The sequence below is a fragment of the Antechinus flavipes genome, chromosome 2 (assembly GCF_016432865.1).
Source record: "Antechinus flavipes isolate AdamAnt ecotype Samford, QLD, Australia chromosome 2, AdamAnt_v2, whole genome shotgun sequence".
Taxonomy (NCBI): domain Eukaryota; kingdom Metazoa; phylum Chordata; class Mammalia; order Dasyuromorphia; family Dasyuridae; genus Antechinus; species Antechinus flavipes.
In genome coordinates, this window is record NC_067399.1 from 56,750,645 (window position 1) to 56,776,970 (window position 26,326).

General features: G+C 42.5%; 1 protein-coding gene across 1 annotated transcript in view; it reads right to left on the bottom strand.

Annotated features, from left to right (window-relative positions):
• GSE1 (Gse1 coiled-coil protein) overlaps positions 1–26,326 on the bottom strand; it is a 776,456-nt gene that overhangs the window by 415,602 nt on the left and 334,528 nt on the right. The window contains exon 2 of the mRNA XM_051974846.1: positions 17,204–17,381. Coding sequence (XP_051830806.1) covers positions 17,204–17,381 — 178 coding nt within the window. The remainder of the gene's footprint in view (positions 1–17,203; positions 17,382–26,326) is intronic.

Below are 26,326 nucleotides of genomic sequence, written 5' to 3' on the forward strand. Positions count from 1 at the left end.
AGGAAAGGGACAATGGGAACTGGGGCAGGTCCAGGGGCAGGGAGAGGGGCAGAGATGTGTTGGGGGGCACTGTTATGGAGGATGGAGGTCAGGGAAGGTAGGTGGGCTCTGGTGCTTCGAAGAAGCAGTCCTTTTTCTAGCTGTTCCACCATGTTTTTCTCCTAAGGGGAGGTAAAGGCACAAGGATTGGTGCCTCTAAGGCCTGACTTACATTGGAAGGTCCTGGAATTCAGAACCAGAGCTGGGACATTTGAGTGATTTATTCCTCCCTTCTCATTTTAGAGATGAGGAAGCTGGGGGTTAGAGAGAGAGAGAGAGAGAGTAAATGAATTTGCTCAATTATGCACAGACAAAAGTGGATTTGAAGCCAGGTTCTTTGAGTCCAAACACTGACTCAGTTGTCCCTTCATGGTTTCAGATCTCAGTGCTGATATTAGCTAACTGCCTTCTTCTCCCCTCCCCCCCCCCCAATCCCTCAGGCTTGGTGTTTTCATCTGTAAAATGGATCAAAGTCTCCAAGGTCTTGGCCACTCTAAACTTGTAAATTTTTATGAGTTTGAGGCTTGCCAGGACCCAGATTGCCTAAACACAGATCTTTCTTTCCACTTATTTTCTCCCCAAGGATATCCTTCCTCCTCCTACCAGCTTGTCCAAGTACTGGACAGTTTTCAAGCTCTAATATAAGTCCCACCTGCTCCAGGAATTCTCTCCTGGCCATTGTGACCCGGATTTCTCTTTCCCTTTCCCAGAATCCCTGGGATTTGAATCCAGAGCTCTAGCAGTTTTCCAAAGATAAGACTAGGGGTGAGATAGAGGATAGAGGCACTAGATGAGAGGAAACACCTGACTGCCCTCTCCTCTGCAGGAAAGACTCTATGGCTAGTAGAATCATCCAAAGTTTTGATGCTCCCTCTATTAGAGAAACATGGAACTGCTTTGGAACTGGGCCACCAGCTGGGCATTCAGCCTCTGGGAAGCCAAATGTTTTGGGGAGGAGCCTGAAAGCAGCAGCAGAGTCCTCCTGAGGTTGACATTCATCCCATTCTCCAACACACACACACATGCACAGTGTGTATGTGTGCAAATGAACAAAGCTAGAACTGGACCTTAGAAAACATGTCAGGACAGAAGACACGGTAGAGAGAGAAGTTCTGGCCCCAATTTGGTTTCCATGTCAGGGATATGACAGTGTGGGAGTGGAAAAGGTGGTGCAGGAAAAAACAAGGCTGAATTTGGAGTCAAGGGACCTTATCCTTATTCTGTTATTTGCTCTGTGACACGGAGCCGGAAACCACCAAAAACTCAGTTTTCCCATCTGTAAGATGGGGATACCCATGAAGGCTGATGTAAGAACTAGAATGAGATAATAATTGTATAAGATTTTGTAAACCTTAATACAAAATATAAATGCTAGTTGTTACTACTACTACTACTATCGTTACAACTGCTATTATTCCTTCTACAATTATTACTTTTATGATTACTATTTCTAACTACCATTGACTACTACTACTATTACTGCTGCTACTGTTACTACTGCTACTATGATTACTACTACAATGACTATACTATTGTTAGAACTACTACTACTCCTTCTACAATTATTAATTATTATGATTACTACTACTTCCAACTACTAATAACTACACCCACTACTACTACTGATACTATTATTACTTCTACTATGATTACTACTATTATGATTATACTACTGTTACAACTGCTACTACTCTTATAATTATTGCTATTATGATTACTACTATTTCTAACTACTACTACTACAACTACTGTTACAATGATTACTACTACTACTATTACAATTTGCAACTGCTACTACTCCTACAATTATTGCTATTATGATTACTACTACTTCTAACTGCTACTACTACTACTGCTACTATGATTACTACTACTATTACTATTGTTACAACTGCTACTACTCTTGCTATAATTATTGCTATTGTGATTACTACCACTACTACTATTACTATTGTTACAACTGCTACTACTTTTGCTATAATTATTGCTATTATAATTACTACTACTTCTAACTACTACTACTGCTGCTACTGCTACTATGATTATTACTACTACTATTGTTACAACTGCTACTATTCCTTCTATAATTATTGCTATTATGATTATTACTACTTCTAACTGCTACTACTGCTACTGTGATTACTACTACTACTATTGGTACAACTGCTACTATTCCTTCTATAATTATTGCTATTATGAGTACTACTACTTTTAACTATTACTATTACTACTTCTAACTACTACTACTACCATCACTCCCCAGATCTCTCTGACTCCAAATTCTGTTTTATACAATATACTTCCCAAGGAGATTTGACTAGATGGTCTTTTAGATGCTTCCTAGCTCTAATACAGATTAGAAACCTACACAAGTTGTGAGATCTGTTCCTATTGTGTTTTGTGGAAAGAACCACTTCCTTAACCCTCATCATCTGACCTTGGACCAACAAAAAATGATGCTGAAACTTGGCCTGAAGAAAGTGTGTGTGTGTGTGTGTGTGTGTGTGTGTGTGTGTGTGTGTGTGTGACATGACACACACTCAAACAATCTTTCCCCGATAACTGCTTCTATAACAGTCAGGCTCAGCCATCTTTTCTCAGACTTATTATTGGCCAAAGCCTTTTTTTCTCATGTTCAATCATCCCGGAATTGACACAAATCATTCGCACCATCAGAGAAACCTCTCGCTGCATTATATTAAATTGCAAACCAAAGATGAGGGACCTGATGACGAGGTCTGGTCCGCTGATCTCTGCCTTTGGGTTTGGGGGGATAAGGGAGTTTGGGGGAATGGGTGGCCTGTGCCATCTTGCTGATTTAGGATGCTTCCAGCAAAGGCCCTATACTCAGTGATGTCACCCCATTCTCTCTATGGCTAGCCTTCTAAAGACATAACTACCTTCTTTGATTGCAGAATGAATCACCTCCATGGGGCTGAGAGAGCCAGTGAAGGCATCATTCCATAGAAGGCGGAACTTCCTTGGTTGGGTGACTCAGGTAAAGCCTATTCCTCGAACTGGCACAGAGAATCACAGAACTCAGAAGGGAAGGGACCTCAGCAGCTCCAGTCCAACCCATATCTGAAAGGAATCTCCACTATAACCCTCCCAACCAATGGCCAGCCTGGCTAGTCTTCTTGCTCCTTACTCAACTTGGAGCATCCCACACTGAGGTGATGCTGACCTGCTGGCTGTCTCTCCCTCACACACAATACTCCATCTCCCATCGCTATAGTACTGTTAGTTGTCCCTACTTGGAATGTCCTCCTTCTTCACCTCCATCTCTCAATTTTTTTCTGAGATGCCTTCAAGACTCAGCTCAAATATTGCCTCCTATGAGGAGTCCTTCCTGCTCCCCCAGTTGCTAGTGCCTTCCCTCTGAGATCACTCATCATCTACTCTGCTTAGTTCTTATATATATCTACTCATTTATATATAAATACACACACACACACACACACACACACACACACACCCCTTTCCTATTAGACTAGCTCCCATATCTATAACCCTTTAAGGGCTATAAATAGCATTTTCCACAATATAATAAAGGAGGAAATACAAGGGTCACCATTACCAATTTACAGAGGAGGGAGAAGTTACTTTTCCAATGTCACACTGATATTAAGGGTCAGAGCTGAGATTCAAACTCAGATCTCTTGCCTCCAGTCCAGCACTCTACAAGATTCAGAGCTGCCTCCCCTAAAAAAGTCCTCCCAGCAAGTCACCAGGTATAAAAGTCTATTTTTATCTTTTGTGCCATTATGAAACTACTTGGAGTTGATGCCAGGTTGATTCATGTATTTTTATTAAATATCCATGTAAATGCCTTTTGTCCTTTACTAAATCAGCCACCAAATCAACATAGTACCTAAAAAAATCTTTACTGCCGTGATATCTGAAAATTTCTTCTAGCTTGTGTGTAAAAATAAAACCGGCCACAGGAAAGGTAGCTTGATAAGCAAAAGGGGGAGAAAATGGATCTCTGCATTGCCAATGCCTTGTAGTGATAAGAAATTATTTTAGATCATGGCTCTGCTCTTCTGTGTGACCTTAAAAAAGTGACTTCCCCACAGTGATAGTCCTTTCTTCTTCGGTTAAAAAGTCAGTGTTGGGAATGGGAGGGAGATTAGATGAGATGATCTCCATTATGTTTTTAGCTCTAAATCTTATAATCTACAGATATGAACAAAAGAGTTATCTCTGGTACAGAGAGCCCTGATAAGCATAGGAAGGTTTAAAACCTTTTGTTGGCTTATGACAGATTGGTTGGTTGCTATCCTTTGTTCTCGAAGAGTTCCAAAATGGCACCACTATGTTAGAGTCGAATTAGTGTGTCTAACTGTGGCTGTTCAGACCACTATGAGCTTGGATTGCTCTGCCGTAGGACGGGCATAAATAATCCCTATGTTCATTTGTTAGCTTCCCTAACTGCTCATCTCACATTTCTTCTGAGATAATTCAATTCTGCTTTGCCCACAGAGTATAGCACCTCCTCTGATGAGGGCACGCCATGGTGGACGGTCCTGTGCCAGTGTCTCCCATGTCATACAATCGATCCTAGAGTTCTTATGAGAGTAATCTTGCATTGCTTTTTTTCTGACCACCTTGTGAGCACCTGTCATGTGAGAGTCCTCCATAAAATAGTCTTTTTGGCAAGCGTACATTTGGCATTCCAACAACATGGCCAGCCCGAAAGATAGATGGGAGCCCTAAGACTCCTTCTTATACACACAATCTTGTCTTAGCTCCTACAACCCAGCCACCTTGCACAAATTTGTCTTCCCCATGCTATTTAGAGTTGCAGAGAAATCAACACCATTAATTGGTTTGAGATCAAAGCTTAAAGCCTTCCAAGTCCTAATTCAGCTTGAAAGCCCAGAAGGAAAGAGGCTGGGAAGGTGGGGGAGGATAATGACTGAATGTTTTGTGCACCATTTTGTTTTGTAAATCATTCCAAGGAAGGAGAGGAAAAGGCCAAAGCTTGACCCAAATGCCATCTCCTTCCCAGGCCCACCTTCCATCCCCTAAGCTCTCACAGAACTGAGTAATGAGAACTAGCAGCTTCCCCAGTGGCCAACATTAAACCCTTTGCGGCAGTGTCTGCTCCGGCAAATCTTGGGAAAGCCTTAATGTTATTTAGAATTAGGTAGTCTCAACTAAGAGCCTCCATTTTCTAAGCCCAGGAAATAAGAATAAGACTTTATGTGGCCTTTTAAGACATAACACACATTATATATATTATCTCATTTGATCTTCACAACTTTATCCCATGGATGCTATTTTTTTTAGCAAGATTGAGGTGAGGAAACTGAGGCTGAGAAGATAAGTGACTGACCTAAGGTTACCCAACTTCTGAGGACTCCTATCAGTGGCCTTTCTCTGAATTTGAAGCAGTCTGGTAGGATATAGAAACAAAGGGATGGAATAGGAAAGAGCCTTAGTCCAGGAGTTTGGGGGTGATGTCCACAAATTGTGTGAACCTGGGAAAATCTGCACTACTTACCTTCCAAGGTTGGAGAAGAAAAACAAAAGGATTTGCAGATCTTAAAACTGATATAAACAGGAGCAACTGAGCCAATCTGTGCTTCTACTTCCCTGTTCTGCCAAAGGGACATTCTGGTAATATTAGGTCTTGATTTCTCAACTAGATCTCTGAGTCCCTGGAGACCAGAGACCTCTTGTTAATCCCCACAATTGCTCCCATACTAGGCATTCTGAAAATGCTAATTTGGAGAAATGACTATTTCGAGCTGGCAAAGACTATAAAGCAGGGATTCTTAACCTGGGAGTCTGTGAATTTAAAATATATATATATATATATATATATATATATATATATAGGTAATTGTTTTTCAATATTATTGGTTTCCTTTAAGTCTGTGTTTTCATTTTCTGCATTAAACACATGATTCCAAAGAGAGGTCCAGTTGTTTGACAACACTGTTGTCAAAAGAAAAAAAAAAAAAAGAAAGAAAGAAAAGAAAAAGAAAAACCTAATCTCCTCATTTACAGATAAGGAAACGAAGGCCCAGAGAAATGAAGTTCCTTGACTGAAATCACATAGGTAATAAATGGAGTTGGAATTTGAACTGAGAACTCTCTTGGGCAGCTGGGTGGTGCAATGGATAAAGTATCTGACTTGGAGTCAGAAAGACTCATGTTCCTGAGTTCAAATAGATACTAATTAGCCATGTGACTCTGGGCAAATCTCTTCACCCTGTTTGCCTCAGTTTCTTCATCTGTAAAATGAGTTGGAGAAAGAAATGGTCAAGCACTCCTTTATCTTTACCAAGAAAACCCCAAGTGAGGTTATGGAGAGTTGACCTAAAGGGACTGAACAACAGCTTTCTCACTCCCAATCCAATGCTCTTGCTAGTGTATTATGTTGCTTTGGTGTGTGAGAACACTTCAATATTTATCCTTCTTTTGAATATAGAAAGAGAAAAAAAAAAAAAAGATCAGAGACTGGTGACTCTAAAGGTAACTGAAAATGTGTCTGCTTGAAAATGAGCCTGAGCAGGTACCTCAGAACCTACAATGATATGCAAATCATATACAAACCATACTCAAATCCCTGGGGCCTCCTCTTGGAGATGGCTCAAAGGCAAGCCTTGCTGCTGACCCCATGCACATAGACTGGATACCAGCTCAGGACGCTAAGGGATTTAGCTGCCAAGGGCCACACTTTGAAAGAAACTTACCTTTCATCTGCTTTCATTTCCTGATGGGAAAGTGTCTCCTGAAAAATTCTTCCTAGACGCCTATTCATTTCCAAACTGGTTCATTTTACCACTCACAGGAAGGACAGGGGAAGAAAAGGAAGGTGAGCCTCACGCATTCCCATTTAGGCGGTCCATTCAATACCCACCCTTGACCCTGCAATAGCCTCCCATAGGTTTAATCCACCTTTATCTGACTGCCAAAGGAATTTTTCTTATGTATGGATATATAATTATGTCATTTCCCTGCTCAAAAATATTCAGTGGCTCCCTATTACTTACTAAATTAAAGGCCAAATTCTTTTGTAAACATTCAAAGTTTTACACAATCTGGTTCCACCTTATCTCTCTCTATCAAATATCCTACACTCTTTTTTGGATGAAATTTGGATTTGAACTAATGTCTCTTGTTTCCTAGTTCAGGGCTTTCTCTGAAAAATCATCCATATCTGTGTTTTTATTTAGTTAGTTTTTTTGGTTTTTTTGGCTGAGTCAATTGGGGTTAAGTGACTTGCCCAGGGTCACACAGCCAGGAAGTGTTAGTGTCTGAGACCAGATTTGAACTCAGGTCCCTCCTGACTTCAGGGCTGGTGTTCTATCCACTGTGCCACCTAGATGCCCAATATATCCATGTTTTTTAAACTGTGAGTTTCAACTCCATATGGGGTTCCCTAATTGAATGTAGGAAATGCGAAATTATGATTTATTGTCAGCAAATGTTTGATTTGTATACCTATTGTTTATATCTATATACCCATGGTCACGTAAAAATTTCTTTGGTGAAAAGGGGGCGTGAGTGGAAAAAGTTTAAGATCCACATCATGGTGTTTTGTTTGATTTTTTCTTTTTTCTTCTCTTGTCCCAATTGGTTTGCTCCTTCCATCTGTATAGCCTTCTTCTTGAAATCCTCTCACAGCCTAGTCAAAAATATAGTAACTTGACAGGTTCCCCCCACTCCCCACCTCCCAAGGAGATGTAGCTGAAATACATAACACCATCTCAACAGGAAAATTCATTCTGCAGCATGTGGTGAGAAGGGAACATGGCGGCTCCATGGACTTAACGCCTGTCCCCATGCCCCCTGCTGAAGCTGCTAACACAGACTGATTTTCCACAAGCACAACGTGGAGAGAAAAGCAGTATCTTAGAGGAAATTTAGGCTCATGAGCTGGAAAGAATCTCAGAGAACAAATAGTCCAGTCATCCTCCACCACCTCATAACTATCATTATATAGATGGAGGAAAAAATGGAGACCCACAAAAGGGAAATGACTTTGCCAATGTCTACTATAAGTAGCACAGGTAGCACAGGTGAGATCCAGACTTGCAGGTCCTTGGATCCAAATATAGGGCTTCCCTCTATAGAACAGGAGAGTCAGACCCTCTCCAACTGTGTCCTGGGCTGGCCATTCCCAGGTGCGGGACAGGAGAGGAGATCTTCAGGGGAAAGATAGCGCCTGCTTTTAGACGGGCATGTTTGGGGAGGGATAAAGACATTCCCCCCTGTCTCCTGAGCCGAAGCTCAGTGCCTGCAGTCACTCTATGACTGTACGGTATGCATGATGAATGAGTAAAGGGTGAAACACCGTCCCCAAGTATGAAATCGAAGGGGCAGGGATCATGGTGAGTGGATGAGAAATGCTCTTCTCCCTCTCTTACTCATCCTGGTAGCCCCTATGAGCAGTCATTCAAGCTGGGAGATTACTCAGTTTGTGCTTGGATGAGAGAGGAAGAAAGAGGAGGGAAAGGAGGAAGAGGTGGAGGAGGAAGAGGAAGAGGAGGAGGAGAAGGAGGAGGAGAAGAGAGATAGAAAAACAGATACAGAGACAGACAGAGTGGGGAAGGAGAGACAGAAGAGAAGAAGAGAGAAAGAGGGAGAATGAAGGGAGGGAGGAAGAAAAGTGGAAGGGAGGGAAGGAGAGAGAGACAGACAGACACAGAGACAGTGAGAGAGACAAAGAGAGAGAGACAGAGAGAGAGGAGAGAGAGACAGAGAAAGAGACAGAGAGAGACAGACAGACAGACATAGAGGCACAGAGAGAGACAAAGACACACAGAGAGAGACAGAAACAGAGACAGAGACAGAGAGACACAGAGACAGAGAGAGAGAGAGAGAGAGAGAGAGAGAAAGAGAGAGAGAGAGAAGAGAGAGAGAGAGAGAAAGAGAGACAGACAGACAGAGAGAGAGAGACAGAGAGAGAGAGAGAGAGACAGAGAGAGAGAGAGACAGAGACAGACAGAGAGAGAGAGAGAGAGAGAGAGAGAGAGAGAGACAGAGAGACAGAGACAGACAGAGAGAGAGAGAGAGAGAGAGACAGAGACAGAGACAGACAGAGAGAGACAGAGAGAGAGAGAGAGAGAGAGAGACAGAGACAGACAGAGAGAGAGAGAGAGAGAGAGAGAGACAGAGAGAGAGAGAGACAGAGAGACAAAGACAGAGACAGAGACAGAGACAGAGAGACAGAGAGAGAGAGAGAGAGAGAGAGAGAGAGAGAGAGAGAGAGAGAGAGAGAGAGAATCTTCAAGCACCGAGGCGGCGAGCAGCCCGGCTGGGAACAGGAAGGCTGCGCTCAGGCGCCAATGAGATGTGGCAGGTGTGTAATGAACCATTAGTCAATGTCACGTTTCCTGAGCAGCAGACGGCAACCTGGGGGCTCCGGCCTAACCGCGGGGACGGCTCTCCTGGCACGTCCCTGGCTCCAGCCCTGCCATCACGCCGCGGCTCCCAGCAGCTTGAAGGGGGAGCAGCTGGCGGATGGGAGGCTCGTGTCCCCCGGCTGCCCCCGCCCCCCGCACACCCCTGCACGCATTCTCGCCGCGGGGGGCGACCCCTGTCATGTCTGCCCTCGCTCCAGGAGGATTCTCCAGGGCTCTCAGCCATTCACAGCCTGTTCTTGGGGAGGCGGGAGGGTGAGAATAACGGGAAATTGTGTGCATGTGTGTGCCCGCCCTTGTGGTCGAGGTGGGGGTGGAGGTGTGACTGACTGCAGAAGGTCTTCGGTTTCCTCCCGCCCAGAGGGCTGGGGATGGGAGTGGACACCTCCCAGGAGGACCCCGGGGGACACTGAGGTCATGGAGGGAAGCGCTGCCTTCAGTTCTCACTACAACACTGGCAGGCTCTGCTGCTGGACTCCTGGGTCAGAGCTGTTTTGCCTGGCACCCACTGTGTGAAAACCAGAATAAAAAAACAATGCCCTATAACCTCATAAATCATCTGTCTCTCTCTGTCTCTCTGTCTCTTTCTCTGCCTCTCTGTGCCTCTCTCTTTCTGTCTCTCTGTCTCTGTCTCTCTGTCTCTCTCTGTCTTTCTCTCTCTCTCTCTCTCTCTCTCTCTCTCTCTCTCTGTCTCTGTCTCTCTGTCTCTTTCTGTCTGTGTCTCTGTCTCTCTGTGTCTCTCTGTCTCTGTCTCTCTCTATTTCTGTCTCTGTTTCTGTCTGTCTGTCTGTCTGTCTCTCTCTCTCTGTGTCTCTCTCCCTTTCTGTCTCTTTCTCTCGCTCGGTCTCTGTCTGTCTCTTTCTCTCGCTCGGTCTCTGTCTGTTTCTCTCTGTCTTTGTCTCTGTCTCCTCTTTTTCACCAATCCCCCTTAATTTTTCCAGGGATTAAATTTATGCCTCTGAACTTGGCATTTGGCTAACGCAGACCTCCCTGCTTTCAGAAAGGGCTGCTTTTCTCCCAGTACTTTAGACTGATGCTTTGTGAGAGGAAAGAAGAAGAGGTAGGAAGGTGGAGCTCCTAGGGGTTCACATGCTTTTTGATCCCCCTTGTCTGTTGCCAGTAACTGCTTCTAGATCTGGGTTGTAGCAAAACGAAGTGCTGGGGCATGGGAGCCCCTCCCACAAGGGCGTCAAGCACATAGCCCACTGCTTACAGGATGTACCCAGGAATCCTATCAGAGGATTTAAGACTTGGAAGGAACCCAAGAGGGCTAGTCCAGCCTCTCACTCCATAGTCTTGGAGTGGCACTGTAGTGTTGCAAGAATAGCAAGGGACTAGAAAAACTGGGTTTTAATCCAAGCTCTGACATTGACTGGCTGTGTGAGCTGGGCAAGTCAACCTCTCTTCGCTGACTCTGACTTCACAGGGTTGTTATGAGGAACGAGGTTTTTAAGCCTTAAAGTACCATGCAAATGCCTATCTTATGTCTCAAAGTCAGGAGAGCTGGATGGCAGTTCTGACATTATCCCTCATTTTGTGACTCTTCTTTGGGTGTTGGATTCTTTACCCTAAAATGACTGAATTGAACCAGATGATAAAAAAGCTACCTTGCTCTGCTAACATTCAGTGATCCGGTGAAGAATGCCCTCTCTACCATCCTTGACAGATAAGATAACTGCTAGAATACCTGTAGGGACAGGTAACTCACTATCCTACTGCACTACTACTTTGTGCACTATGGTTCCACCTGGCTGCCCATACCGAAATAAATATTCAATAATCTTGATTGAAATTCACTTTATTTATACTCCTACTAGGGACAAATAACTCATATCTTTTCAGGCATCTTCCATTGAACAGTGGAACAGTGTATGTCATGGTGACATGGTGGAGATGGTGGATAGAAATCCCTGGGCCCTAGACTTCCCTTTAGCTCCCTCCCCACAACCCAAAAAGTCACAGTCCAGACCCTCTTTGGACTAGAATAGAAACTTCTTGAGGGAAGAGATTTTCATTCTTGTTTTTGTATCTCTAGTGCTTAACAAGTGCTTCAACAAGGTGTTTGATTAGTATACCATCTTAACCTGTCTTCCTACTTTTATTCTTTCAGCAATGCAGTCCCTCTTCACAAAATGCCTCTTGGAATTCCTATATTCGGGGTCCTCACTTCAGGGACCCACTTCCTCATGGAAACCTCTCCAATTTCCCATTGTTAGGACTTTCCCTCCTCAATTTTCCTGCCATCTTAATACTTGAATAGACCTATCATTTCATTGATGTTCCTCTTCTTCCCTCATTCCTTCCCAGAAAGCAAAGTACAACTTATCCATGCCCATCTATCTTTTGGAACTTGACCATGTTCTCTCAAGACCTTGACCTCCATAAGGGGTCCATCCTGTGTATCAAAGGTCTCACTTTAAGCCTTTCCAAATCATGGATTCTCCTGGATTACACAGGCTGCCCATTGGTTATCCTTGATGGTAAGGATTGTTTCTCTCCTCTTTATATTGCCAATGCCTCCCACAACGTATCTTATGCTTAATAAATGCTTGTTGATTGATTAATCTCTCCTCACTCTCACTAAGCAACCCATCCTCCATTTCTCTGATGATATCATTGACCTCACTTCTTGAGCAACAGAGCTTCTTATATTTCACACTGCTCGGTCTGCCACATGGATGAAGGGCTCTCCGTCACCCTATGGGTGACCGAGAACATGGGAAATCTTCCTCAGGGAGGTTCATAATCATTCAAAAGTGTTTGGCCCAACTCTCCATATAGCAAAAAACAAGTGGATGAAGAATGTCTATTGTCAAGATTGTAATGTATAGTTGGACTGATAACCTATAGAGCTTGTCTATGGGCCCGCATTTCTCAGGAAGACACTTTGAATGGACAATGAGCTGAAGTCAGAGTTGGACAGGAGAACAAGAGTGGGCAGCATTGCCGTTGGGAAACCATGCCACGGTTTTTCTGACCCTAAGCTTCTGTCTATAATAAAAACCATCTCTTGAACAGCCACATTTTTTGAGTGATGCTACATGGCAGGCAGTTATAGAATACCAGTTTCTGAAAAATATAATTTTCAGGGCCCCAGATTTATTGCTGCATAGGTTGTATCTTCCTAGTAAATTTAAGCTCCTTGAGGGTCATGGGGGTTGTTTTGTGGGTGCCCTCCATCCCCAGCATCGAGGGCAGTGCAAAGCACATAGAAGTAAGTTTTGTTGTTCAGTCATTTCAATCACGTCCAACTCTTCATAACCCCATTTGGATTTTTTTGGGGCAAAGATACCGAAGTGATTTATCATTTCTGTCTCTGGTTCACTTTAAAGACGTGGAAACTGAAGTGAACAGAGTTAAGTGTCTTGCCCAGGATCACGTGGCTAAGTGTCTGAAGCTGGATTTGAACTCAGGAAGATGAGTCTTCTCGACTGCACTACCACTCCGTGCACGATGGCACCACCTGGCTGCCCATATTGAAATAAGCACTCAATAATTGATTGAAATCCACTTTACTTCTTTTTATGACCAATACACCACAATAAGGACAGGACTAACATCTAGGACAGATGTGAAATTGCCTAAGTCAAAGAGAAACAACAGCTTTTACTTTGAACCAGCTCCATCTCTTCCCTGTTCACTGCCTTTGCTAATCTGAGAGGAGGCTGTTCCCTAGCAGGGATCATCCCCTCACCATCCCTCCCATAAGAGCTCAAAGGCATTTCCTTTATTTCTTTGGAGAAGAACTATGAAAAGCATGACCTTCGGCCTCTCTGAGGGTTGGGGAAGAGAGATAACAGGATGGGGAGATTCCATCTCCAAATTCCATTCTTCATCTTCCCTGGGAATGCAGTCCCTCCTGACTTTTGGACCGTTAGGGGTGCCTAGGAGCCAGACCCAGACGAATCCTGGGGCTCATCAGCTTTCCTACCAGGTGGTTTGGTACTTTAAGATAAGCAGAGTGTGAAGATCCAAGGGAGAGGGAGACAGAGAGACAGAGAGAAAAATTGGTCTCCAGGGAGGGGACAGGAAGTGGTCAAGTGATGAGCAATGAACCAAGGCAGAGCAGAGATGCAAGCTGTTTGGAAGGCAGATAACTGTGGCCTTTGTCATAAGCCAGGCTTTCTTAACCTTTCTCAACAGGATTCATGGACAGATTTCTGTGAATCTGAATGGGCAAAAAATTATATCTTTATATTAGCCTCTTGCTGAAATTTAGAATTGCCTTTAATCGCTTACAAACATGATTCTGAGAAAGGGTCCATAGGCTGTACCCAACTGCCAAAATGTCCAGGACATACAAAATGGCCAAGGACTCTGAGACAGTCATCCATGAGGCTGTGGGATTACCAGATTACACAGGAAATCAGGCACTGGGAAGATAAGCTTGGGTAAATAGATTAAAGAATATCAAAGGACTACTTTATGGTATATTCTCGGAAACTTAAGACTAAATTCTGGTGTAAGAGCCTTGGATGGGTTGGGTGGCTCACTATGGCACTAGCTGATATTGATAAAGAATTTTTAAGGTGTCTAAAGCATTTCATGGATCCTATCTTTTTGTATCTCTACAAAAATCCCATGAGTTAAGATTACTACAGACTCTAATATAATTTTATAGAGGAGAAAAAGGTTAGAGAAATTAATGACTTATTCACGTCTATCCAGATAATAAGTGTTGGAGCCAGGATTTGAACTCAGATCTCCCGACTGCAGATGCAATGTTCCTTCTGCAATATCACTTGCCTTTCATTGGCCATCAGAGGATCTCTGGAAAATTGTATATAAGAAATTAACTATTAAAGAAGTCAATTGACGCATGTGTTTGACCTATATTGGATTGCTTGCTGTTTAAGGGAGGAAGAAAAATTCAGACTACAAGGTTTTCAAGGATGAATGTTGAAAACTATCTTTGCATGTCTTTTGGAAAATAAAAAGCTATTATACATTTTAAAATCCACTAAATAAAAAGTCTATTGCATCTAAAAAAAAAAAAGAATTCAATTAAACAAAACATATATTAAGCACCTATTGAGTACAAGGTGCTATACAAGAGCCTGGAAATACAAAGAATAAAAGAAACTGATTTTTGCCTTCAAAGAACTTAGATTTTATTTTATTATTTATTTATTTATTTGTTTTTTTGCTGAGGCAATTGGGGTTAAATAACTTGCCCGAGTCACACAGCTAGGAAATGTTGGTATCTGAGGCCAGATTTGAACTCAGGTTCTTTTGGACATCAAGGCTGACATGCTTATCTACTTCACCACCTACAGCTTATATTTTAGAAGAAGGATGAATTCAACATGCAAATAGGGAGGTGGGAGAAAATACTAACAAGATGGAGGGTTATGGGGAGGTAGGAAACAGCAAACACAGAAGGTTCTACTCCGAAAGACAGACATGTAAGAGCAAGGAGATGGGAAATGGAATGTTGAATTTAAGGGACAATTAGATTGCCATTTTGACTGGAAGGGAGAATGATTGGAATAGTATGAAATCAGCATGGGAAGGAAAGTTGGGACCAGCAGGGGCTTAATGCCGGGCTGAAGAGTTTGTATCTTATCCCAGAAGCATGATTTTTGAGTGAGGGAGTAAAAGATAAAATCATATTTTGGGAATGTTAATTTGATAGCTGTACGGGAGATGGATTAAACAGGGAAGATACTGGAAGCAAAGACATCCATTAGGGGCTGCTGCAAAAGGTAAGGAGAGAGCAAAAATGGACCTGACCTACAGTTATAGCCTTGCTAGTGAAAAGAAGAGTCCAGACGAGAGACTCACCAAATGATTGGATATAAGGGATGAGGAAAAAGGAAGAATCCAGATTGGTTCTGCAACTGTGAATCTGTTAAGTTGGGTTGCCTTTACCAACAACAACAGTATTAATAATTAACAGTTTGCAGAGCATTTTTAAGTATCATTTGATCCTCACACCAACACTGGGAAATGGGTACTCTTCTTATTCTTCTTTTACAGATGAAAAAACCAGGTCAGAGAGAAGTCAAATGACTTTCCTGCAGTCTCATAAGTCACACAAGGAAGGTGCTCACATGGAGTTAGAAGAAGCAATACAAGGACACTTTCAAGGTTTCTCTAAAGAACTTCAGAATGGATGGGAGGGTATAGGTGATACAAGCAGGGACCAAACAGTTCAAAGTGTCTGAATTTAAAAAGGGACTGTGTGCTCTATGAAAGAAGCAGGAGCTCAAAAGAAATGCACCAATTCAGAGACATTTTCACTCTAAATAATCACTATTTGTGCCGACAGCTCACTGGGGTCTTATCAGTCACAATTGGGAACGCTGTATCTTGACTCCAACTTAGTGATATCATTTTGGTGCTCAACCTATCCTGAGACTAGCTTTGAACTCAGGTCTTCCTTCCTACCCACACAATTGAGCTGCCTCTAAGGCATCTGAGAGCAAGATGAGCGACGGAGAGAAGATGAGCTGTTTCAGACGGAATGAGTTTGGATGTCCTAATCCAGGTAGAGAAAGAGACTTTATGTATATAACCTTCCTGTATGCCAAACTTACATCCTTGGGCATTTCTTGGGCTCTTGGAGACTCAGTTTTCTTGTCTCCAGTTTCATGTGCAATCCATTGTTTTATTTGACTATATTATGGAAATGCTGTTTTAGTTCCATAAATTAAAGGAAAATAATAATAATAATAAAAAGAAAGACAAGAGAGCTGCACTAACTGACCTAAATGCCTTGCAAGTTCTAATGCTATAATTCTATGACCCCAGTCAACTGCTTTCAGTAGTGCACAGGCTACGGGTCACTGCTACTTTCTCTGTTGCTTTGCCAGTCGGGCCTGACGTCCACTCAAACCCTTAGCCAGCACATATAAACCCCTTCGGAAGTCAGCGGCTCACAGAGTCAATAGTAAATTTCATCTTTTCTCCACCATCTTTCCGTTCTCCTATGAGAGCCGGCGGTTAGCACAATCATTACTGCATCTATAAATCCATATGATTCCCATTCCCAATTCTGCTTCTCATCAGTGGCTAGCACTTTTTTTCTACATATATCAGAAAGATCAGATTTTTGGCACTTCACTTCTCAGAGACTTCTAAACCCTGTCATCTGTCGTCGCTGGGACCCTAGAAATGGCCTTTCAGGCTTAGTGGACCCTCCAAATGGGCCCTTTCACATTCGCTTGAGGGGTATAGTCCATCACCTCTTTGGTGTTCTGGAGGCCTCCCGGACCACCCCCAAGACTCCCTCCTGATCCCCTTCTGCTCACTGGCACCAGCTCCTGTTGCTAAACAAACACCACTCGGTGGAGGGAATCCAGAGCCGCAAAGGCGGGGATTTTTTAATTCCAATCCACTGGCAGGGAAGGAGACATGAGTCTCCACCTCCAGCTGCCGTCTCCAAAGCCCTTACTGATGGAGACTCATTTTATGGTCTCAATAGCTACTCTGGGATTTTCCCAAGGAAATTAGGAAGGGGAGAGGTCAGTGATCAGGTTACTCTCATACTATAGTAGAAACATTGAAATATAAATCAAATTAAATGCTTTTGATCTTGGAAGGGGGGTATACTGGGTTATCCCAGAGTGAGGCTCCCCTTTGGCCTGGTAACAGGCCTTCGCCTAGGAGGTGGAATCAGCCTCCGCTCACTGCTCCTTCCCTGTAGAACCAGCGATGGGCTGGGTAAGGTCTGTCCATATGGTCAGAGCAGTGTGTAGTTATAGACTTCTGGGAGCCTTGTGCAAATCCCTGCACACCACAGTCCTGTGTTACTCTACTTAAGCTACATGTGAAAAGACACCTACTTATGGCTCCAACGTCAGCACTCTCGGGATCCGGTCCGCTCAGCTGGCATTGGTCGGAGCTGGAGACGGCCTCCTGCACCGTCCTGCTGCCTCTGTCCAGGTTGTCCCCCGGGCGTACTTCCACGTCCTTGATGGGGGGCTTTGTAGCAGTCGATATCTCAAGGGAAGAGGAAGAAGCCTGTAAGAAAAGGAAAGGATCAGAGATGATCCACCACTGAGGATTTCTCTTTACACCCAAGACCTTGTCTTTGATCCAGCTCCAGGGACCACTGTCATCTTCAACCCCAGTCCTACTTCAAGACCCTCAACTGTATACCCTCAAGCCCTAATTTACTTTGCCAACAAAGACTCGTTAGACATAAGTACAGAGTGCAGTCAAAGGTACATGTCAGAATAGAAAGCATTCTGGGTTTGACTACTACTGAATTGTATGATTTAATGTAAATTGTATGAAAATAACTTTGTTGGAAAGAATTTTTCTCAGTTTTCTCATCTATAAAAGGCAGAGTTAAAATTAGTGAGTATGATCATATATTGACAGCTGAAGGGATCTATGGAGATCATGTGTCCAACCCTCTTGTTTTTGAGATGAACTCTAGAACCAGCGTTCTTCTGATTTTAACCACCCACTCTCCCGGCCAATTAAGTGTGCCAAGGGCTTTACAATATTATCTCATCTGCTTCTTGTAAATCCTGGATAGTCAATGATACTATTATACCCATTTTACAATTAAGAAAATTGATACAAACAGTGATTTAGTGACTTGCTGGATTTGAATTCAGGTCCTCTTGAGTCCAAGCCCTGAATTCTCTCCACTGACCTACCTACCTACCAAGTTACTAGGTCTTGGTAAGTCTAGTTTAGGAATGAACAAATGAAAAAGCATTTACTAAGTAACTATTCTTGATAAGTTCAATATATAGATGAATGTGTGAAGGAATGAATGAGAAAGCATCTTCTAAATTACTAGGTTACTATGTCTTGGTCAGTCCAGTGGATGAATGAATGCATGAATGAGTAAGAAAGCACCACTAAGTTACTTCATTGCTATTCTAGTGTATCAATGAATGATTGAATGAGAAAATATATATTAAGTTCTGATGGTACAAATACAAAAAGTGAAAATCCTGCTCTCAAGAAGCTTATGTTCTAATTAAAAACAACAACATATCATTCGAGTTCATCTGTAGAGCAGACAGAATAGCCCCAAAGTGCAAAGGGTAAAGCAGAGGGGTCCTTAGATCACCTTGGGTAAGTCAGATGACACTACCAGGGGTCTGCAGGGGTCAGGTCTGAAGTCCATAGAGGGCAGAGGTCTAGCAAGTGTAAGGTTTAGGGGTCCTTCATCTACCCTGAAGAAATGGAGTTGGTGACTTCTACCTCATCTAAGCACATTAGCAGTCGAACAGCTCAGATAGATTCTGGACATCTGGGATGAGGGGGAAGAGGGACAGAGGAAGAAGGTAAGGGAGGAAGGGAGCCCCAGTGGAAATGGACCTTTCTCTTTTCCTTTGATGATTAAAGATCTTATAGTGAGTCCAGTTCATCAAAGAATCATAGATTCTTAGAATAGGAAATGTCTTTAGAGACCTCAGGCTAACACTTTCATTTGACAGTAAAGTTAAATGAATTTTTCAGATTCATACAAGGAAATCTGGAAGACCTGGGACTCCTTCTCTATCATTACATGACCTCTAGACATCAATATATGAATTATACAGTACTGCAGATATACATGGCATGAGATATTGGGTTGGAAGAATCAACAAATATTGACTGGGCACTGGGGATCAGAATCACACAATTTCCTTGTCAGAAGGGAGCTTGAAGGTCAAACTAATGTGATCCACAGCTGAACCAGAGTCAGCTCTATAATGGCCCCTTCCTGCTTCTGCTTGTGGACCTCCAGGCCCAAATCAACTCTTTCCACTTTGAAAATAGCTCAAATTATCAAGCAGTTTTCCCTTAAATTGAGCTTAAATCTGCATCTCTCAAAGTTCTGTTGTTCAAGATTGCCTTTTAATGCCACCTAAATAAGAAAAATCTAATCCCTCTTCATTAAGCTACCTCCTTCAAGAAGCCTTCCTAGCTTCTCTCCAGCTGTTAGTATAGATAGTCTCACATCACTTTATAATTATTTTGTTTATATCCTGTATTTATATTTGGACACATTCAATCCTCCTTCCTCTGAGAAGATTTCTTGAGGGTAAGAGCTCACTTACTTTGGTCTTTGTATATCCAGGGCTTAGCACTTTTCTATAAAAAGGAAGGATCATCAACGGCAACAATTCTAATACTTTCCTTCTGATGATTAATTCTAATTTACCCTGTATATATGTATATATGCATACATACATACACAGACATAAATATACCCACACATATATATGTCTAAGCCTAAATGTATGTATACAGAGAAAGAGAGAGAGAGAGAAAAATTATTGTTTGTATAATTGTTTACATGTCATCTTACCCTCCTTAGACTGAGATACTTGAGAAAGATCTTTTGCCTTTATAGCCTCAGCACTTAGCACAATGCCTAATACACAGTAGGTCCTTAATAAATATTTATTGACCAATTGGAACTTTTTTTATTGTTTGATCATTTTCAATCGCTTACAACTCTTTGTGATCTCTTTTGGGGGTTTCTTGGCAAATATAATGAGATGGTTTGTCATTTTCTTCTCCAGCTCATTTGAGTTCCATTGTTCCAATGAGGAAATGGAAGGGGGGGAAATGTTAAATGACTTATTCAGGATAATATAGCTACTGAGTATCTGAGATCAGAAGATGAGTCTTATTTGTTGAGGTTCAAAAGAGACCCCAAAAGGTTACAGTTCCAGACCAGTGTCGTGAAGTAGCTCAAAAGAATTTGCAGGCTTGATCCCATCTCTGAGTCAAGAAGCACAGTTTATTATAATTGTAAAGCCAATTGAAGCAGGCCAGGTTCCAAAAGGATTTAGCAAAGAACCAGGAACAAGAAGATAAATTTATAGGAAAAGACAGAGAGATCCAGTTCTCCATGTCACTGATATGCTAATTTTATGGCTTAGAGGTAGAACTGAGGAGTGCTCTGCTATTGACCTCAATATTGGATTTTATGGTTTAGAGGTGGGGTTGAGAAGTAGTCTGGTATGCATCTCACCATTTGTTTCAGAAACCCTGTTATCATTGGCCAACAGATTGTTATCTGGCAGTCAGCAATGTTTCTAGGACTTTACTCTAGTATTCCTAAAACCAGGAGACTTTAGGATCACTGACAGATTGTCAGAACAATAGCACGTCTAAGGTCTGGGGGCCTCAGGATTACTACTCTATTTCTCCTAGAAGCTGCACCCTATCATTCCTGATTCCAGACCTGGCATTGTGTGCACCATGGTGCCATGTAGCTGCCCCAGACTAGAGGCACTTATTAACTATTCATGGATTGATCAGTTGTCTCTAATCTCAAGGAGCTTGCAACCTCATTGAATGGACAGAACTGATATAAATTTGCTGAGCACTGTGGTATATTATACAGAATGCTGCTTTAGAATCAAGGAGAACTAGATTCAAATCCTAGTTGAGACCCTCATCAGCTGTAGGACCTTGAACAAATCGCTTATCCTGTGTCTGCCTCAGTTTCCTCATCTGTAAGGAAGGGGGTGAGCCTCAGTGACCTCTAAAGTCTCTTCTAGCTGTAAATCCTACAAACCAACTTGAAAGACCTTGGGCACGAGAACCGGGAGAGCTGGGGTTTTAGTCTCAAGTATGCCATTTACTTTCTGGGTGACCTTAACCAACTAGAATAATTTCTCTGAACTTGTTTCATTATCTGTAAGATGAATGATAATAGCTACTCTGTGAACCTCACAGCATTGTTGTGGGAGTCAAACCAGACAACATCTATGGAAAAGCTTGAGGAATCTTATTTATTCCTCTGAGCCTCCAGAACTAAGAGGTATGGAAGCGTGAAGCAGAATGGAGAGCTTTTCTTTCCGAAATTATTATTTGTAGACTCGGAGTTCACAAGCCTGAAGTTGGAAAGTTCCTTGGAGTCTTTCTGCTCTTACAGTTAAGAAAATTCTTTCTCAAAGGCATATTGCTTGAAAATATCAAGGCTGGATTTCAATTCCTCTTGAATTCCTGAGCCAATTTTTTTTCATCTGTATGACTATCAATCTAGTCTGACCATCAATCAATTGATCAATTTGTTGCTGTTCAGTCTTTCGGTCATGTTACCTCTTCATGGGCCATACCGTCCATGGAGTTTTCTTGACAAAAATACTGAAGTGGCTTGCCATTTTCTTCTCCAATAGTTTGAGGCAAATATAGGTTAAGTGACTTGCCCAGGATTACACAGCTAGTGTGTGTCAGAGACTGGAGCCATCCAGCTGCCCAATCAACCAATAAACAAGTATTTATTGAGTATTTACCATGTGCCAGACACTGGCTTTCCATCCCTCCTCTTATTAGATTTTAAGCACCTGGAAAACAAGGTCTACGTGGTTTCTATTCTTACATCTCTAGAACCCAGAAAAAGGGCTCTGCATGTGGTAGGTAGTTAATAAATATTTGTTCAGCTGAATCCAATGGGATTCAAGATTTCAACGTTTTATGTGAGGTGTTTGGCAAACCTTTAAGTGCTAATAGTTTAATTACTAGATATAAATGACTGCCATTAACATTACTACTAATGAAGAGTAATACCCTGAATCAGACTTGAGTGTCAGGTAGACCACTTATGACCCAGGGAGTCTCAGGCAGAGAGTCTCCCCTCTGTACCTCAGTTTACTCATATTTAAAATGAGAAAGATCCAGTTAGATGAGCTCTAACTTCTAGCTTTTTACATTCTGTGATTCTAGGAAAATCACAAAGGAGAAAGCAACCTCTCCACACTGGTGGAAACTCCTCATTAGTAAGGGAATAATTCAGGGGGTTTTCAGAGGGAAGTATCACTCCAAACTCAGCTAGGTTGGTTCTCAGACAAGAAAGGTAGTTGATGTTGCTCAGTCATCCCATTGGGGATACTGGAGTGGTTGGCCATTTCCTTTGACAAACAGGGTTAAGTGGTCCAGGGTCACAAAGCTAGTTAACTGAACTCAGGAAAATGGAGGAGCTTTCCTGACTCCAGTCCCAGGGCTCTATGACCCTCCCTAGCTGCCCCGTAGATGGCCGACATGCTTAGATTAAAAGCCTTTCCCCCTTACTAGGATGCTTACTGAGGATGCTTCCGACATTATTCTTCACATTGACATCTCTCCTCCTCAATGGACCAGAGATTTCTTGGTCACACTCCTCAATAAGTCTTAGTGAATGAGGAATAACAAAAAGGTCTTGGAATCTTAAACTCACAGAATCTAGAGGTAGAAGGCAGATATCTAATAGAGATGTTAACTACCTCCTGGAACATATGAGGGAAGTTACTCATCCAAGGTCATACAGATAATCACGGTGCAAGGTTGTGAACCTATGTTCTTTGATTTGGAATCTATCACTTTTTCTCACTACATTATACTACCTCAGCTGTCATCCGGCATGAGAAAAGTGGTATTGCTGAGAGATTAATGCACTTATTGGAAAGGTGAATTTGAAGTAGGGAAGAGTGAGACTGGAAGGAAGTAAAGGAGACAAATTAGGAAGCCATTAGGACTTGCTTAGAGAGAGAAGAACCCTTAGCAACCAGCTGCTCCGGGGGGGCTTAATGATCTTTGTGTCATCACCCTATTTTGGCAGGCTGGGAAAGCCTAGGGACCCCTTCTCAGAATTTGGTTTTTAAATGCATAAAATAAAATGAATGAAATGGGATTCAAATCTAGGTCTTTTGACTTTGCTTCCAATATTATTCAATCCCATAGCTATTATTGTATCATGGCTGCTTCTTTCGTATAATTGTATGATGCCAGCTAAGAGCCTAGAATGAGGAGATAGCTCTGGGAATAGAAAGAATAGGTCTTTTGCTGGAGATATTTCAAAGGAATAATTGGCACCAAGAATCAATATAAGATGGGAGGCTGAGAGGGTAGTGTTGCTTAAGCCTGGAGGTGACTGGCTGCTAAGCTCTGAGTAGGTTTCTGGGAGTGGACCAATTGGAATGGCTCGGGGAAGTAGGGACAGGGGATTGAGGATACCCTCCCTCCTGATTTACGAGTTCCAGGGCCAGGGTGCTTGTATAAAAAGAAACTTCATGTTGATCCAATTTTTTTAGGGATTAGCCCTATAAAACCCGAGGGGCTAAGTGAGATGGATGGGACGTGAATTCTGCTGGAAAGCTCTTAAGAGTCAATGAGCCACACATGTGAGCAGACATATAAATTTACCATTCGTTTCCTGGCAAGGTTTAATTTATGGAATCCATATGGAAACACTGCACGGACTGAGCCCTTCATAAAGCCCATGGTTTCTCTGGCCAAAACATTTCACCTGGCTCCAGAGAATGGGCAAGTCTGGCTGGAGTCCGGCTCCTCCTGCCCGCAGTCAGTCAGTCAACAAGCACGGGTCAAGTGCTTCCTCTGCGCCAGGCGCTGGCTGCTCCCCGGGGGCATCCCATGAGCCTCTGCCAGGGTGACTTTACAGAAAGCCAGGCATAGGGCTTTCCCCCTACCCCCAACCTCGTTATGAGTAACAGACAGTGACTCCTTCCACACCCAGCTTGGTGGGCTTTTTATAGCACGACCTAGAGTCAAATCAAGCAGCAATGGTGTAAAACCCCACAGAGAACTGGGTGGGAGAAAATGGGAGCCCTGCCAGTGGCCTGACTCTAGCCTCGACTCTCTCTGCATGGGCAGAAGGAAGTCTCCCTTTTCACTTCCCCTGTGTTCTTTTGGAGTGGTAAGAGGGCCATTCCTGGGCTCTTGGAAAGGCTCCCCTTGCCTTGTCTATATGGGTGGGAGCCTGGAAAATTCCCATGCTGAGGATCAATCAGATCAATGAGAAATTACTGACCCCTTCACCGCAGGCCCTGCACTATGTGGGACATAGCAGAATCACAGAGCTAGAAGAGAAATGAGGGAATATGAGGGAAACTGAGGCCCAGAGGTATTCCTGTAAACCCTAGGGCAGGTCCTTAAAGTGTAGTCCAAAGAATTGTTGGGGTCTCTGAAACCCTTTCAGAAGGTCTACAAATTCAAAATTATTTTTTATTTCTAATATAGTAAATAGCTATAAATATAACCCATGTGAACAAAAACTCTTTGAACAGATCCTCTATTTTTTTTTTTTTTTAACAACATGAAGATACTGAGAACAAAAGTTTGAGAACCACTGCCTAGGGTTTAAAGACGCTCCTGACAGATGTTCTCGCTCTCACGTGCTTCATCGAGGTCAGCTGTTGATAGTAGAGATGAGCATGGTGTCTCATAAAGGTATATGATGAAGAAATGCTACATAAAGCCAGTACATAAAATTGGTCCCTGCATGGTCTTGGCCCTCAGGGAACTTACAGTCCAGACACTTCGGCCATTCCTTGTAATCTTTAAAGATCTCTAACACTAGTGGATGGTGAAGGTTGCATAAATACACATAATATTCAAAGCTAGGATGACAAAGGCACAGAATCACAGCTTCGTGAACTTGTACGGGGCCTCAGAGACCATGAAGTCCAATCCACAGCTGAACAAGAACCCCTTCTACAACTAATTAACAAATGGTCTGCCAATCTTCGCTTCAAGATTTCTGAAAGGGGGACCCATTGCCTGATCAGGTAGCCCCTTCTATTATATTGGTAGTCCTTTTCATTCAGTTTTTCAAAGGCCTTCCTAAAACACGGGGCCCAATTCTGAATGCAGGACTCATCCCCCACATCCAACGTGGCTTTCTGTGATATCCTAAACACTGGAAACAAAAGTTTTCATAGAATTGATCTTCCTTGGGCACAAGTTTGCCTATCTCAGACACCTAGTCAATAAATTCCAGTGACTCCCTAATACCTCCAAGATCAAATATATAATAATCTTCTGTTTGGCTTTTAGAGTTTTATGAGCTGCTCCCCTCCTACTTTTCCAGTCATCCTAGACCTTATTTAGCCCCATATATTCTATGATACAGCAACTCTAGCCTCCTGGCTGTTGCTCACCCAGGATTCTCCATCTTTTATCTCTGAGCATTTTCCCAGGCTCTGCCCATGCCTGGAACACTCTGCCCTTCCTTCTTCTTCTCTATTTCCCAATTTCCTTCAAATACCACCTTTAGCAAGCGGTCTTTCCCAGTCCTCCTTCATCTTAAAACCTTAAATCCAATTCACGCAATTTTATCGATGCTCTTCAAAGACGAAGGATGAACAACAACAATACAAAGAGGGACAAGCATTTCATAGGGCTATTGTGCAAGTCAAACAAAACCAGACATATAAAGGGATCTGCAAAATTTAAGGTGCTTTATAGACATGAACTATCATTATTATAACTATCAATAATATAAATAGCATCAAATCCATAACACAAATATTAATATAAGTCTCTAATTCCTTCTATTAATTTTCATATGGCGTGGTGTCTAGTGCCTTCACTATTTTGGTCTCAATAAAAATCTCTAATTCCTTCAACTGATTTTCATATGGCGTAATCTTTAGTGCTTTCGCTATATGGTCTCCTTACTCCAGCTTGACAACATCCTTCCCAAAACAGACTGAACATGGTATTCTAGGTGTGATGTCTGACCAGGGTGAAGGACAGCAAGAATGGGGCTTCTCTAATCCTGGACACCATGACTCTATTAATTCAAGCTAGGATCTCACTAGTTTGTTCTGGGCAAAAGACTACATTTCAAAAAACAACAATAAACAACTCATATTTAGATGGCATTTAAGGCTTACAAAACAACAACCTTATGAGATCATAAAAACCCACAATAAGTCTCTCTCCCCTGAGCTGCTAACACACTCGGCCTTCTCCTTACCAGGAACCACAGAACAGCTTCCCTTGGTCTTCTAGGCAAACACTCTGTCTTAATTTAAGATATTACTTTTATCAGAAAGGGGAGAGTGTCCTCTTCCCTTTTATTGATAGCTGAAATCTGCGTCAGCTCAGAATAAAGCCCCAGTGAGCCAGACAGACCAGAATTAAAAAAAAAAAAAAAAAAAAAAAAAAAAGATGCAAGATAATGATATTATTCATCTTATTTACCCGGTACTTAGCCACCAGCT